General features: G+C 33.5%; 1 protein-coding gene across 9 annotated transcripts in view; it reads left to right on the top strand.

Annotated features, from left to right (window-relative positions):
* The window catches only part of LOC123673514 (serine/threonine-protein phosphatase 2B catalytic subunit 3-like), a 220,792-nt gene that overhangs the window by 179,459 nt on the left and 25,505 nt on the right, over positions 1-15,828 (top strand). For all 9 annotated transcript variants that reach the window (XR_006746483.1, XM_045608044.1, XM_045608042.1 and 6 more), the window contains exons 7-8: positions 1,064-1,141; positions 7,615-7,708. Coding sequence is in view for 8 of the 9 variants with exons in the window: in XM_045608044.1 (XP_045464000.1) it covers positions 1,064-1,141; positions 7,615-7,708 (172 nt within the window). In the remaining variant the exon portion in view is untranslated. The remainder of the gene's footprint in view (positions 1-1,063; positions 1,142-7,614; positions 7,709-15,828) is intronic.

Below are 15,828 nucleotides of genomic sequence, written 5' to 3'. Positions count from 1 at the left end.
TTTTTTTATCGCAATCGCAATAAAATATGGAAAGCAGCAGCGATAGTGTTATTTTACATGGTTGCCGAAAAAATATTGTACGCAACACGCCCGAAAATGGTTTTTTTGGACTCACAGACTTCCAGGACTCGCTTACGCTCGTCCTGGAATTTTGTCTATTCGTCCAAAAAAAAAATATTTTCCGGACTTGTTACGTAAATTACTATTTCTCTATTTCAGTATCGTAATGAGTTCATTACATTACTAAAAACAGTGCTGTAAAGATCTCATTACAGCATTGTTTTCAGTTATGTTTTTCGTTTTGTGGTTGTCAACACAGACTTTTCTATCAACTTTCAACTCACTTCAATTGTGAATATAATATAATTAGGATATAGTGAGATGATTTTCAACATTATTCTCAATTTCTCTCAATTTTGGTGGTCTTGAATCGATTACGTTAGGCATAATTCATGATTGCAATGCATTATTATAAATTATTTCAAAATTCGAAATATATGATACTTTCAACTGCCAAGATACAATATAAAAGTCACTAAGATGTATAATCTGAATTTTTCGTTGAATTTCTATAATTACGAATACGAAATTCGAAACGAGCTACGAAGGATCGAGTTTTCGAACGTATGAGTCCATTCTGCAACTTGTTTTAGAATATACTATTATGGTTGGCTGTGAAACTATCAAACCCACCTTAATATACTGACATTTTGCGAATTGGTTACCTCCCAATAACTTTAGTGATCGTAGGCACATCAAAACTCGAATTATTATGAGATGCTCTGTGACATTTTTCATCGCTTCTCTGAAGCTTGAGAAACTCAGGTTCAGGAGAAATATCGGTACCGGTATGGGGTTTCCAAAAACCTGCGCCTACTCATGTATCGTAGTCAGACCTTTTGACGAATAATGAACCATTTTTGATGTTAAAGTGGTTGAAAATATTCATGATATGAATAGGCTTCCTTATTTATGAATATTACATAACAAATCAAGCTCATATAAGTATTTATTAGTATATACCTGGTATATTTTTTATCACTTAATTGATTTTACTTTTCAGTTATGCCGCCTGTTGTGACTTCCTACAAAATAATAACCTTCTATCGATTATAAGGGCACACGAAGCACAGGATGCTGGGTAAGTTTAATCAATTATTCCTGAGTTCCTATGAGCCTTTGTTTGGCAGCTATAAGAAAATGCCTTTGATAAGTTTGTTTATTTTTCAAATGTACGTTTACTTTTTTAAGAACAGATCTTCTTTCTTGAAAGACGTGAGAGATCGAAAGACAGGACAAAGATTTTCATATTCAATTTTGTTAATCCAATATTACTGCCAATTACTGGCATAGAATTTTCAATTTTACATGACAAAATAAAGAACTAGATTGTGCCCATCTTCTTTTTTCTGTGCCGTCTTCTACCGAGGGTTGGCGACCATCATGTGATAGTTTTCTCAGTTCTGTGCCGCGTGAAATATAGTTGAAGCTTCTGGTATTTGGAACCACTCACGCAGTTTTTTCATCCAGGACTGTTTCTTTCGGCCAATCCTCTCCTTCCTACTATCTTTCTCTCCATGATAAGTTGCAAAAGAACATACTTGCCATCATGAAACACGTGGCGCAGGCAGGATGCTCTCTTTTTCTCAACAGTTGCAAGCAATTCTAGATCTTTATTCATTCTTCTCAGTACCTCCGCATTGGTCACCCTTTCGGTCCATGGTATTCTTAGTATGCGTCTTTATAGCCACATTTCAAGGGCCTCTAATTTTCTCATAATTTTTATTTTTTTCAAATGATCAGTATAAAAAAAATTGCATAAAAGAAACACACCTAGTCGCTACTCCCGTCTGAGTCGCTTTCCTCTTCGGCGTTTTGTAGCCACTCTACAAACTGGCGCATTTGATCAACAAACATCATCAAGTTATCAGCTTTAACGTCCACCCTTCCACACCGTAAAGAAACTTAGAGAGCACGTAGCATTTCGTGGCTCTCTATCGGGTACCAATGCTTAAGTTTCGGGTACTCAAGAGCTTTCTCATTTTATGAACAATGTTCTTGCAATCTCAATCCTGATCTGAATCTCTAAATCAGGGTCCCATCCATCATTTATTGTGTATCCTAAATACTTACCTATAGCGGTGTACTCTCTCGATGGATTCAGTTCCTATTTGCAGATTGATATTTTGGATATTCATCTTTCTAATCACCATAAATTTGGTTTTCTTTCTGTTGATCTTAGGTCCAAAATGGTTACTTATTGTAGTTATTCTACATAGCATCATCTGTAAGTCTTCAATACTATCCGCAAGCAAGACAGTATCATCTGCAAAACTTAGATTACTGATTGGTACCCCATTAATGTTGATGCCTTCATTATGTTCTTCTAGTACCTCCACAAAGATTCCCTAAGAGCAGAAATTGAACAGCAGTGGGGAAAGGATGCAACCCTGTCTAACTCCCCTAGGGATTGCAATGTCCGGACCCGTTATGTCTCCATGCTTAATGTTGGCTGTTTGATTCCAGTAAAGATTTTTTATAATTTGAATGTCCTTAGTATCAATTCCTGAACGTTGTAATAGTAAAGTATGTCGTGTTTGACGGTGTCAAACGCTTTCTCAGAGTCGATGAAGCAGGCATAGATATCTTTTTGTTGATCAAGACATTTTTGGACCAAGACCTGCATCGCAAAGAGGGGCTCCTTTGTTCCATACCCACATCTAAATCCGAACTGTGTGTAACCTAGACGTTGCTCTAATTTTGTTCTTATTCCAGCATGAATAATTCTCAAGAACACCTTCTATGTGGCACTCATCAAGCTTATAAGGCGATATTCACTGCACTTTTTGGAGTTGGGCTTTTTGGGGAGTGTTATAAACTTAGACTTTAACCAGTCCGATCGAATTTGACCCGTATCGTGAATTTTATTGATTATTTTATTTCTCATCGATAACCTTCAAAAATTCGACTGATCCATCACGAGATATTATAAAACTGAGCTGAGAAATGATCTATTATACAGATTTTCTTACAAATTGTCAGATTACTAAATTGAGCGATTTGAGTGCCTACTCTCGACTAGTGATCTTTAAGACATAGTTATATATGTACTTCCAGTATAATAGGCTTATCGAGAATACAAGCCTAGCACGTAATTTGGATTGTTTTAGTTAGAATGTATTTATATTCAAGTTTAGTTTTCATTTGTTCATTATTTACATATTGACTTTGAACCGTCTTTTATGTTGAATATCTTTATGCAGATACCTACATTTTATTGAAATTTTTTGTTATCTATGGAAATGAAGATACCACCTATACAGACTAACTCATTTTGAATTATCCACTGAAATAACTCATTGGGGAGGGCCTGGACCAAAAACATTTTTCTTTGTACTTATTCATCAAATGCAGACATTCAATGACTCCAATGTCATTTCAAGGTCATGTGAATTTCTTTGTTATAGCGAGAATATATTTTTCTTTGCAGAATAATAATATTCATCTCCTTTACTTTTTCCATTGAATTAATTCATCTGGAGATATGTGTTGCATTTGACAAGTTTTTGAGTTTTTTCTCACAGAATCATTCGGTTTTGTATGAACATATTCAAAAATAAAACTATGAAATATTATGCATAAGTACATAATTGTGTATTTTGGATTTTGCATAATTCCACCAATTTTCTTTGGTATTATTCTTTCTTATCAAATTATTTCTCCTATTTATTTATTTTTTCATTGAATGATACTTTTATCTACTGTTTGAAGCTTAAGTCCTTGAATTCAGTCTGACCAATTAGGACTATGATCACTACATTTCAGTTCTTGGAGAACATCCAGCTCTTGAATTTAATTGCATTTTCTTTACTAAGTGTACAACAATATGGTTGTAGTTTACATGTACTGAACATGACATCTTAATTTTTGAAAGTTTCATCGAAAATTATTGAACGAAAACGGAGTGACAGATTTTACTGGGGTTATTGGGATATTCAATAACAGAATTCAATTCAATATGAATTGATTACGTTCTTTCAGACAACTTCACCCGTAAGCACCTTAAAGCCAGAGTTTACGCTCAAACAAAGTGGAAGCGCAGTAATGCTTATCTAATCCAAAAGTAATGCTCCGTGTAACTCAAATCCCCAGAAAATTCCACCTAAAATATCGAATTGATTTCTCGAACACGGTCAGGTTGGAAATGCAAACAAGAAAACGACTGAAAAATGTTGAGATAACAACTTCCACCGGCCAAATTATACGCTCCCTTCTGGAAATCAATATAATCTGGAAATTTTAATTCTTCCCTACGTTTTTATCTCTCCTTGAAGGTTTTTCAGATGCGAATAATAACTGGAATTATCTAGATCTGTCGCTTTAATACGACGGCAGTCACGCTCCAGGCGGTTGGCCGCTGAAGTAACAAGTACCCGGCCTAACTTCTGTATGAAAATTGCCCTGCGGAAGTTTTTATCGGAGTGATACCATCTCCTGCCGGAACACTGTTGCGAGGGTGCTCGGACGTGCAAAATCACGTGATTTGAACAATTTCACGATCGCCTTGGTAGAAACTTTCGATAATACCGTTTTGGGTGCCGAAAGAAATAGAGTTGCGAACTTTCATGTTGTTGTATGTGTTTACGAGGAGCGGCGATAGCCCTATTAACACGAAATTCATCAGTTGTGTTATTAGTGTTACTCGCTGAGCTGTTAATGATATTACGAAAATGCTGAGCCTCGTCAGAGAAAATCTGAGAGTTACAATTTTGTTCCTGAAAATATTCGGTTGAGAATAATGATACCTAGCTCCAATTTTTATTTTATAAGGTGTTATAAATTATAAAGGTTGAATGAGTCTAATTGATCAGATCCTTCTGAGTGTTGCAGTTTCTTTGTCAGTTATCAAACAAATCCAAAAGTTAAGTTGAATACCTATTTCACAGAAGAGTAAGAGAGAAGATCCATGACTATCTAATATGATTGCTATGTATGTATATCAGTCTCAGAGAAACAGTTCCTTTTTGTAAGCTTACGATTCCTAAAATGCACTTTTGTGAAATAAATATACAGGTCTGAGAATGTATTTGAAAATTCAGTAAGTTTTTTTTTGGACTATGAGACACAGATGGGGAAAATGTGTATCAAAAAATACATGGATTCCGAAAATTTAGTAACCGTTTACTCAATTTGTACAAGGTGATTGTTTATATTTCTCTCAATAGGTTATTCAGTTGATATTGGTCTCACAATAACGTTTAAATGGGCAAATATCTAATAATAAGTATTCTTCATTGGGATTCGGAATTCAGCACTAGGAAATAGAAAAGAACGTTACAAACCGAATAATTCTATGTGAATTGGTATTCTTCAAATGAAACATTCTGTATTTCATTTTCCTTTCGGTAGAGCTCTTTCCCCTAATTTCAAATATGTATATATGTAGGATCCAGTTTATTGTTCCCTGTAAATAATTGAGATGGTCAACCGGATGCTTGGAGACCTACAAGTCTCTTCAAGTGCCAAGGGCATGACAAATTCAATGAATTTACGGGGAACGAATTGTTATTGTACATAATGTAAAAAAGATGTGTAATTCTTCGGGGTGTCGAAGAATGTATTATGTCGGTTGTAAAACTTAAGAGATTTACTGGGGTTGGGAAACAAGACGGTTGTACCAGATGTGTTACATATGTTTCTCAGGTTCTAGTCCTTCTAGAATATTCGTTTCCCAGGAATCCGCGAAGATCTTTGGGGGTGGTACGACAAAAGCCCTTATTGGACTAGGAGATGGTACTTTCCCCTAAGGGTGAGGCCAAAACGAAAAGAAGGGAGGTCAATGTTCGAGACAGGGTAGTTCCAATCGGCAGAGAGGACAGTTAAGATTAAACCGAAGACGGGTACAGACGGTACAGCTTAACTTAAGTCAAAGACGTCAACTTAAGACGTACGACGTAAAGACGGTTCGCGGACTAGGTAAAGACGAGTCGCGAACAAATCAAAGACGAGACAACCGAAAACTTGAAGTACGACGAAGACGTTTCGAGTAATCAACGAACAAGTTAAAGACGAAATTCAGTACCGTAGCGAGAAACTTGTAATTAGGATCTTCTCAATACTGAGTTGTACTGTATAAGTGTGGCTTTGTAAATAGATGTAAATAATTCAGAAGAGTTTAATTATTGCAAATTCAACAAAGTCGCGGAGAAAAAGACGAAAGGCCAGGTAATCGAATCATACCTCTAGACGATCGATTAACCAAGCCTACATATATATAATTTATGGAGATTATCTTTGTAAGTTTCCGAAAAATATTAATTTTTTCCTTTTAATCGAAGATAGTTGTAGAACGCGATTTCTTACATCTGAAAAAATTTGTTGATGAATGAAAATAAAAAGATATCAACATAAATGTAAATTAAATCAGATTTCGTATAGGTATCTAAGTGAAACTAGGCAAATTTCATGAAATGATTTTCAATGAATTTTCAAGAATGAATTTTCATTGAATTTTCAAACATTAGTACTCAGTTAATCTTCAACAATTTATATTCAATCAATTCGAATGATGAATTTTCAACAATGAATTCTATGAAGAAATCGCAGCATTGTCATGTGGTGCCCTACTGCTACCTCAGATTTGGACGAAAAATCTATATTTTTCGAAAACTGACAAAAATAACATCAATCAATTCAAAATCAGTAGAAAGAGTTCTACCGATTTGGCAAATAAAATACAGGGTGTTCCATTCAAAAAATACCAGTTCATATAAAAATTTTATATTTATTATTACTTGGTTATCATCCATTGTGTCCAATATTCCCAATATTTTCTTATTTATTTTATATTTATAATGCTTTTTTTAATTTTTTAGTATCGAATTCTAAATCTCCATAAAAAATATTTTATATTTGACCATTTAAACATTTTTGTATGATAGAACCAATATTTACTGAGATAGCTATTAAGTAAAAATGAACAAGCACGCTAAACAGTTCTGGATAATTTAGTTTTCTTCTAGTTTGCTTTGCCTTCAAAATTTTCATAGCGTCATCGAAATCAAAATTCAACCAGATCATTGAAAAATATTATTTATCAGTGTCAACAGATGACACTGATATTCGAAATTTTGCAAGTGAATATTCAATAACAATTTCAAGCTCTATGCAAAATTTCATTGTTACGTCATCCCAATCATAGAAAATTCAAGAAGAAAACCGAAAATAGTCAGGAGCCTTAGAGAGCTCGTCATTCATGCTCCAATAGCATCTTCGGATATAGGCTATATACAATTCTATGATCCCTAAGGACGTACCAAAGAGGGCAAAAATGATCGACCACTCAAGCACGTCTGCGGTATTGAGAAACCCCAATTAATAAATAGTTTTCGGTAGTTCTGAAATATATTAGGTAGAACTGAAGAGTAATTTCTCCAAAAAAATATTAAAACCTTTTTAATACGGAATTACTTCTTATAAGCTTTTCAAAATCAATTCCGACACACTCACTGGCTTCGATAGCCTTCATGTATAAGAAACATAATCATAACATTCTGCACTGACTTATTCAAAATTCCCATATTACCGAGTGTCATAACTGGTGTTTCTTTTCAGGTATCGAATGTATAGGAAGAGCCAAACGACAGGATTTCCATCACTAATCACGATATTTTCAGCCCCAAACTACCTTGACGTATATAATAATAAGGTAGGTTATATTTCTTATGTAGATATCAAATGACCTTGACATTCGAGAAGGTCCCAATATTGCAAATTAGCATACGCTTCCAGGCTTTCTCGTTCACACAAGATCATTATTGATTTATCCAGGGAAGCATAGAATACAAGTTTTACTTTCCGCCTTTCAGTTCTGAGTAGTTCTGCTCTGTTTATAGAGCTCCGCATGGAGCAAAAAAGATCGGCTGTATTATGAAGGGGATGTCTGCATATAATCTGAAACATCTGAACTTTCAGATGTAATAGAACATATCAAAATTTAATATGATGTGGTAGAATTGAGCGAAGAAGCGTGGTACGACTAAACCCAACTTTGACCTTCAAAAACCCAAGATAGTATGAATTCTCCACTATTTCGATAGCGTGTTGTGAATTAATCAGTTTTGTCAATATTACATTGTCAATTCCTCAATTTATGCATGTTTACTTATGGTAAGTTGCTAGAGGGACTTATAAAAGGTTTAACATTGGAGGTGTTATAACTTATACTATAATTATTGTTTAGATTAAAGCTGTCAAATTTAGAGATTATAGTGAATAATGTAGAGAGATTTAGAGTCCATTCAGAAATTATTGATATCCCGGGCGGCTGTGGAAAATCGAAATTAAATTGGTAATGCCTCATTCAGTAATATCTTGATTATCAGTATTCGGGTAGGTAGGTATTAGAAATGTGACAGAAGATAGATATTTTGAATATAGTTCTTTTTTTTTATGTTATTGCTTTTCATCCACGAAATTGTGAAACTTAATTGTATAACTTTTGAATACTCATCGATTAGTTGATTAGTCATTACATCCTTGATTATTATTGGAAGAAAACCTGTGAAATACGATTTCACCTGCAAAGAATCATTTGAACGATTTTGTGTTACCAAGATCAACAGCAAGGGATATGTCAGTCTGGATAGCATTTTAACTGACCAGACAGCTCCAGGATTTCAATCAATTAAAGACATTACATAAAATTAATTGGTTACAAGTTCAAAATAATTGAAAAAAGGAAAATTCTTATCGACAGTCTGGAAGCAACATGGATATTTGAAAATGAAAGTCTCATTCAATAGTAGACTCTAGAGAGAAAACCAAAAGGTTTGCCAAGCATATTCACTGGTAGGGGTAGAAGTTACAATATTTTGAATGCTGTAAAAACATATTTTAATGATCTACAATGGGGTCTTTCATGGGCGATTCTAAAATAAATAGATATCTCTCAACTGGATTTCCAGGAATTTTAAAACATTCTACTATATTTTCACATTATAGAACATGCATTCCAAATTATGGAATCATGACTGTATGCGCCCCTCCGTAATTTTGAAAATTGAGGATTTCTCGGATACAAAAATGAAGAGAACAATATGATGAACCACAGTACATTTAGTGTATAACCAGAAATAAAGCAGCGACTAGACGTTCAAGGCCTACTTCGTTGTCAATTATTCCTGAATGGACTATAGTTTTGAATTGGATTACGATGTATCCACTGCTTTATCTATGGTGTCATATAATTTTTTGAATGTTAACTAGAATATTTGAATATTATACAGGGTGTTGCATCATAAAGTGGACAAACATATATAGTCGTATAGATGACACCGGGATAATCATTCTTGTCTTATGACATATACCTCGTTTTCGAAGCATAAGCGAGATAGCAGGTGTTCAACGTCATTCCTGAGCAATATTCTATTGAGTGTGGTCAGTTATACCATGTGGTTCAAAAGTCTGAAAAAGATGAATTTATTCTAATACTGGGGACTTTAGTAGTTTCGCCCGATGAATCGAATTGGCCCAACAGATTTTGGACCCAAAAGGGGTCATATTATATTATATTATATAATATTATATTATACATATATTATATATAAGGTCCAATTTGGAAATTTCAAATACAAACCCATCTTTTTTATTGTAGATTCGGATTCAGCGTGAAATTTTACATCCGAATTGGTTGTAACCAAAATTTTTTCATATTCTGATACTGAGGTCCTTAGTAATTATTCTCGTTAAATCGTTTGAGCCCATCTGATTTTGGGTACAAAAGGGCCGACTTTCAAATATGCTATAAAAAAAGGGGTTTGCATTTGATATTTCAAAATTGGGCCTCTTATCTCGAATGAGAAGAGAAAAATATCGAACAAGAGAGAGAGAGAAACTAAATTTATTGATCATGTATATCCAATGGCTATCGACCGCAGTCTTCCAGCCTATATCGAACTATTTTATCGAAATCCTCAGGAAAATCCAAATTTTCGTAAAAATCCAGTTAGTAAGCTCTGATGAATAAATAAATAATTAGTTTTGGTGCCTATTGTCCCGATTTGTAGCAATAATTTATAATGATTCGATAAACTCGTATACTTAATCATCACAAAAAAAGTAGGAAAATAAAGCCTATGTTTAAAAAATTTTTTTCTTGAAATGAGCCAAGGAATCTCTTATTCTCATTAACACCACAAATTTAGGAGCACCTATTATAAGAACTGATATAACCCTGTGATTTATAATTATAATTGAAGCCCTAGGTGTCGTGATCGTTTTCAAGCAAGATGCTTCTTGGGGTCAATGAAGGCTTCTGAAATTAATTCATTATTCCTTTCTTGAAATAATCGAGTTATCGTGGTATTGATGTCTTGAAGTTTATTAATATTGTTATGGAGAAGGTCTGACTTTCAACAAGCATCTTCAAGAACTCCCTGAAGTCCTAAGCACCTTCGGGCGAAGCCACGGATTATATTCTTTTCATCAGACCCGGTTTCATTTTACATTTGGCCTAAGATAATACACACTTCTGCTGTCTCCAAGGACACAATTTGTGCGAGAAAAAAAGAACGCTCAAAAGTGTAAGTTACGCCAGTGTTTCTTCCATTCTTGAGTGGTCGTTCCCGAAACAAATCACTCCATCATTTCGTCAAGATGACAGTTTGTGTTTTATGGTTCCGTTCGTTTTAACCATCTATACTAGTGGAATAAATTAAAGGATCAAAATAAAATTCGAAATTTTTAGCGGTTTTTCAAATGGCTGTATTTTTGATAACAATGGTCGTATCTCAATTTGAAAAAAAGCTTCCTGAAGCTTATAGTTTAGAGATCTCATAATGAAAAAATTTTTCAAGCAACGTGTACCCCTCAATTCTAATGAATACAGTGTCTAAAATTTTTTTAGTTTTTATTTTTGGCCTACAGACTTGAGAAATTTTTTTTCAACTTAACCACTATATGGATGAGATAACTTGTTCAATTAGCTTCAATATCCTTTTTTCGAAATTTCGATAAGAGCATGTCTCTCTGAAATATCGAATTTTGAATTGAAAAGGACCTTTTTGTCTTTAACCATCAATATCCCACCAATCGATGTTTGCACAGAAAATTTAGGGGATGTTTTGAAATCTTGAATTAATTCTCTACAAGAAGTTGCTATGGCATTTTCGAAAAAAAATTCTCTTCGTTCAATACATTAATTTGAAAAGTTGATAAAAAAAGGGCTTTTGGGGGGCTTTTTGGATAATCAAGCGCTGAATTGAAAATATCGAAAAAACCATCAATGTTGAGTATGCCTTTTACAGTTCAATATCACCACAAAAATTCCAGACGATTTCAATTCATCCCATGGAGCGGTTTTTTTGTTTCATTCGATCGAATTTTCAAAAAATTAAAGGACCACGCTTAAAATTTCGAATTTTATTTTGATCCTTCAATTTATTCTCCTAGTGTATATTCTATGAACATAGATAGAGGAAGTAGATATACGCAACTTTTACATGTCCCCAACATGGTTAAATGACGTAATGGGATTGTGGTACATTTTCAAATCCACAATTTTATTATATCATTATAAATGAATATTATATTGAATGAAATGAAATATTTATTTGAGTGATATCCGATTAAATATGAGAATTTGAATATTTGCAAATGATATTTTCCCTTATTGTTGAATTTATAGTAAGCAGTATGTGTATCATTTTCTGTATCTACCTGCTGAAATCTATGATTTTGGCAACAATTGGTCTCCTTTTGTTATCAGTTGTTTCACGTCGTTTGCGATCTTGAAGTTTGTTTTCGGAATTTTTGTTATATTTGGGAATTTAACTGAATAAATTCTCAGTTGATAGGAAATGTTGATTCATTAAATGTAAAAAGTGTTTTCTTTTTGGAGAAACCTGCGAATTGAGTGAAATATCGTATTTTTGATATGTTTTCATTTCCGCGTCCTTTATGTCAAATTCAATTTTTCATGTTGGGGATAAAGTCCGCTTACTGAAAATGACGTATACCTACTCCCTATACCCATGTTCATTACTCTGAGGTCCATCCCACATTTAAAATGCCAATTTTAAGCATAATGGCAATTTTTGATTTGGTCACCTTACCATATATATATTCTTTTGAGAAAGAGAATTACAAAATATTAATTTCAAACAATTAAGCATATGTGTCGATGAATCTCAGTATTAGCAGAGGAAATGTAACGGGGCATCATACATTTCAACGTATGATACAAGAGAACAGATAAAAACCTCAGCAAAAACTCCGTCTCCCCGTATCGGTGTAGTGACTGGTTTGTGTAAACGTTTACAGAATAAGCTGACATAATTTATATTGAAGGACTTCCTCTTCAACCAAAACAAAATTTTCTTTATCCTCTCTTTTCGGTTGACGACTCTATAATTTCCAATTGGATCCTAAAACAAAAAAAAAAAAAAGAAGCAGAAAGGAATACTAAATATTAGTTTTCATTATATCGATTTGAAATTAACTACCCATTCTAAAAAAGAATCTGAAACTGAATGGATAGCTTGAAAACCATCATGAAATTTATAAATCGGACAATCATTCACCAAGTGGTCAATGGTCTCTTCTACACCACACTCACATAGTGGGCTATCAATAGAATGCCATTTGAAGAGGGTACTATTACAACGACCATGACCAGTTCTAAGTCGATTCAAAATACACCAAATTTTCCTAGGAAGATTGAAACCTAGAACTTTTTCTGAGGGATCACCGACAAGACTTTTGTTGAAGACGTTAGAAGAAGTCCATCCCGAACGCCAAATTTCCTTGTCGCTTTCATTGGATTCAAGGAAGGTATTAGTCCATAAAGGTTTGCGTGATTTCAATCTAGAAGTTTCTAGAATCTGGGAAATAGGATAAAATTGGAAATGAGTTCGGGTAGAAATGAAATTTATCCCAAGATTTCTTGACTGCAACCTGTCTACGAATATGAGGCGGAACTATATGTGATAGCACCGGTAACCAATCTAAAGGAGTAGATCTAATAGTCCCACTAATAATTCTCATAGAAACGTTAAGCTGTGCATCAATTTTATGAACATGAGCACTATTAAACTAAACAGAACAACAGTATTCAGCAGCAGAAAAAACCAAGGCCAAGGATGCTGTACGAAGAGTGTTGGCATCAGCACCCCATGAAGATCCTGCTAATTTTTGGAGGATATTATTCCTCGACTTCAATTTCATAAACTTATCGGGCGATAATTACTTGGATCGGAAGAATTTTTACCTGACTTCAAAATAGCAATTACTTTTGCTTTACGAAATTCATTTACCATAAGCAGGGAAAATGAAGAAGAATATCAAGAAAAACTCGATATTTCAATAATAACACATCCGACCGAGTGGACATCTTGCGACCAGATGACAAATATCTAACATTTGTAAACTTGGTGCAAAACGTCTTGTTGATTGCTTCATTGCAGACTATCAAAAAATAAAATCTAATATTTCAATGGTACCAAATTCAATTGATTTGAAATATGTAGATGTAGATGTAGAGTATATGTACCCTGAAATTTCAAGTTTGATGTGAAATTCACTCTTCTGTTTTTTCACAACATACATTTCGAATGAACTGCCTATATTCGCAAAAACAGAACGGAGTTATTTTGTGTAAACACTGTAAATGAATTATTCAAATGTTCATGCCGAATTTGAGGGTATTGAGTTTCAGAAGAACTCCTCCACGATAAAATAACCGGCAGCTGTTATAAAACGCATTTGTTGTAATAAATTTCAATATATATGTGATCTGTGATAGGATCATGACAAAATGAGCATTCAAAAGCTACACCAAGTCATTGCTTTTCTCGATATTCCAGAATGATATTCACTAAATGATTCTCTCCATATGCTGGGTTATTTTTCGAAGAACAAGGAAAAAATAAACCGTGTGCGATGTTTTTTCAATTCATTGAGTAACATTTATTGAGTGCCTGCTTTATATTCAGATTCTCATCAAGAATGGTGTTACCCTAATTCATGATTAATAATCATTACCAGGTCTAATATTCCTACCCCTGAAACTCTGGAACTATTCTGCTGTTGCCTTTCTCATCATGTAATGAAATCCATTTATATCTGACTATGACACATGGGAAATAAACCCGAAACAAATGTTATTTAGTATCCATAAAATGAAGAATCGAAGTGTCATCACATTCGTTATTCCTGGATATTTTCTTCAACAGAATACATAAAACAACTTTATAGCTCAATTAAATTCATGACATGATCGATTCGATGAATAAAATGAGAACGAACATTGGCGAAACAAAACATGCGAAACACCCTTAATGTCGGTTACTATATTAAAACGTTCGGAAACTTTCAAGAAGTTATAAACTACTCATTTTATTTTTATCACTTGAAAAAAATTTGTTTCAATTGTTAATGATTCCGGACTCATTTGAAATATAAATGAAAAAAATTCCGATTTTTATAATTGATGAGAATTAAGGTTTTTACGCCTTTGACATTCAATAATCTGGTTCCAAACTCGAGACGAGGAAAAGCTCTTGAAAAAAAAAATTGGATCCTTGAAGGAACATATTTCATTTGATTTTTGAATTTTGAAGAATTATGAACCACTCAATTCAGCCATATCAGTCAGTGAAATGAATGACCAATGAACTTTTTTCGATAGGAAAAAGTTATGTTAATGAATAGGTAAATGAAACTGAGATCAAAGCAAACCCGTGTACTCCTGTATAATGCGTACCGCACCTTTCATCAAGTATACTGTGTCCGTAAAGTATGGAACGAACTTATTTTTAGCTAAACAGATCATTTTAAGAAATCATCCTGAAACATGTCGATTTTTCATTTTAATTTACCGTATTTTAAAATAATCTGATATACAGGGTGAATTACTTTCGAGTAATGACGTCACGAATTTTTTTTTCAAATGTAACACCCCCGTTTTGTCTCAATTTTCCGAATACTCTAGCTGAGCTGATTCCAAAATTGTTTCACATATTGATTCCAATTGGTACAGGCTGGACAAAAATACAATAGTTTTGTGTGTGCTCATAGAGTAACTCGTAACATTCTTTATTCGATAAATTAACGATATTATCAAAAATACTTATTGTCTAGCGGCAATTGGTTTGAATGTTACACCGTTCAGTTTGTTACATTTTTAGATTAATAAAAATGAGCTGTTTCCAAACATGTTAGGTACTTGTGGTCTAGCAGATAGAATATGAAAGAAATTATTTCTTATCAATTTAAAAAAACATCGTCGTCTAGTTTTTTGTGAAATGTCATCATTTGTTTATTGCCGCTAGACAATAAGTATTTTTGATGATATTGTTGATTCAACTAATGAAGTATGTTACGCGTTACTTTATGAGCCCACACAAAACTATTGTATTTTTGTCATCCTGTACCAATTGGATCAACATGTGATACATTTTTGGAATCAGCTCAGCTAGAGTAATCGGAAAATTGAGACAAAATGGGGGTGTTCCAATTAAAAAAAAATGACGGTGATGTCACAACTCGAAAGTAATTCACCCTGTATATTAGATTATTATTTTGAAATACAGAATATTTAAATAAAAAATCGACGTGTTTCTGGATTATTTCTTAAAATGGTCTGTTTAGCTAAAAATTAATTTGTTCCATACTTTACGGACACGGTGTATATTATTATACAAAATCTAGATGATACAGTAGGAATAAAAACTTAGTCATAAATATATTTCAACGGAATTATCAATTTGAATCCTATATAATGAATTGATGGGAAGTCATATATTTTCTTTTTTCATAAACTCAAGTTCT

This window comes from Harmonia axyridis, chromosome 2 (genome assembly GCF_914767665.1).
Source record: "Harmonia axyridis chromosome 2, icHarAxyr1.1, whole genome shotgun sequence".
Lineage (NCBI taxonomy): Eukaryota > Metazoa > Arthropoda > Insecta > Coleoptera > Coccinellidae > Harmonia > Harmonia axyridis.
Note: the sequence above shows the minus strand (reverse complement) of the source record. Positions and strands in the feature narration are given on the sequence as shown.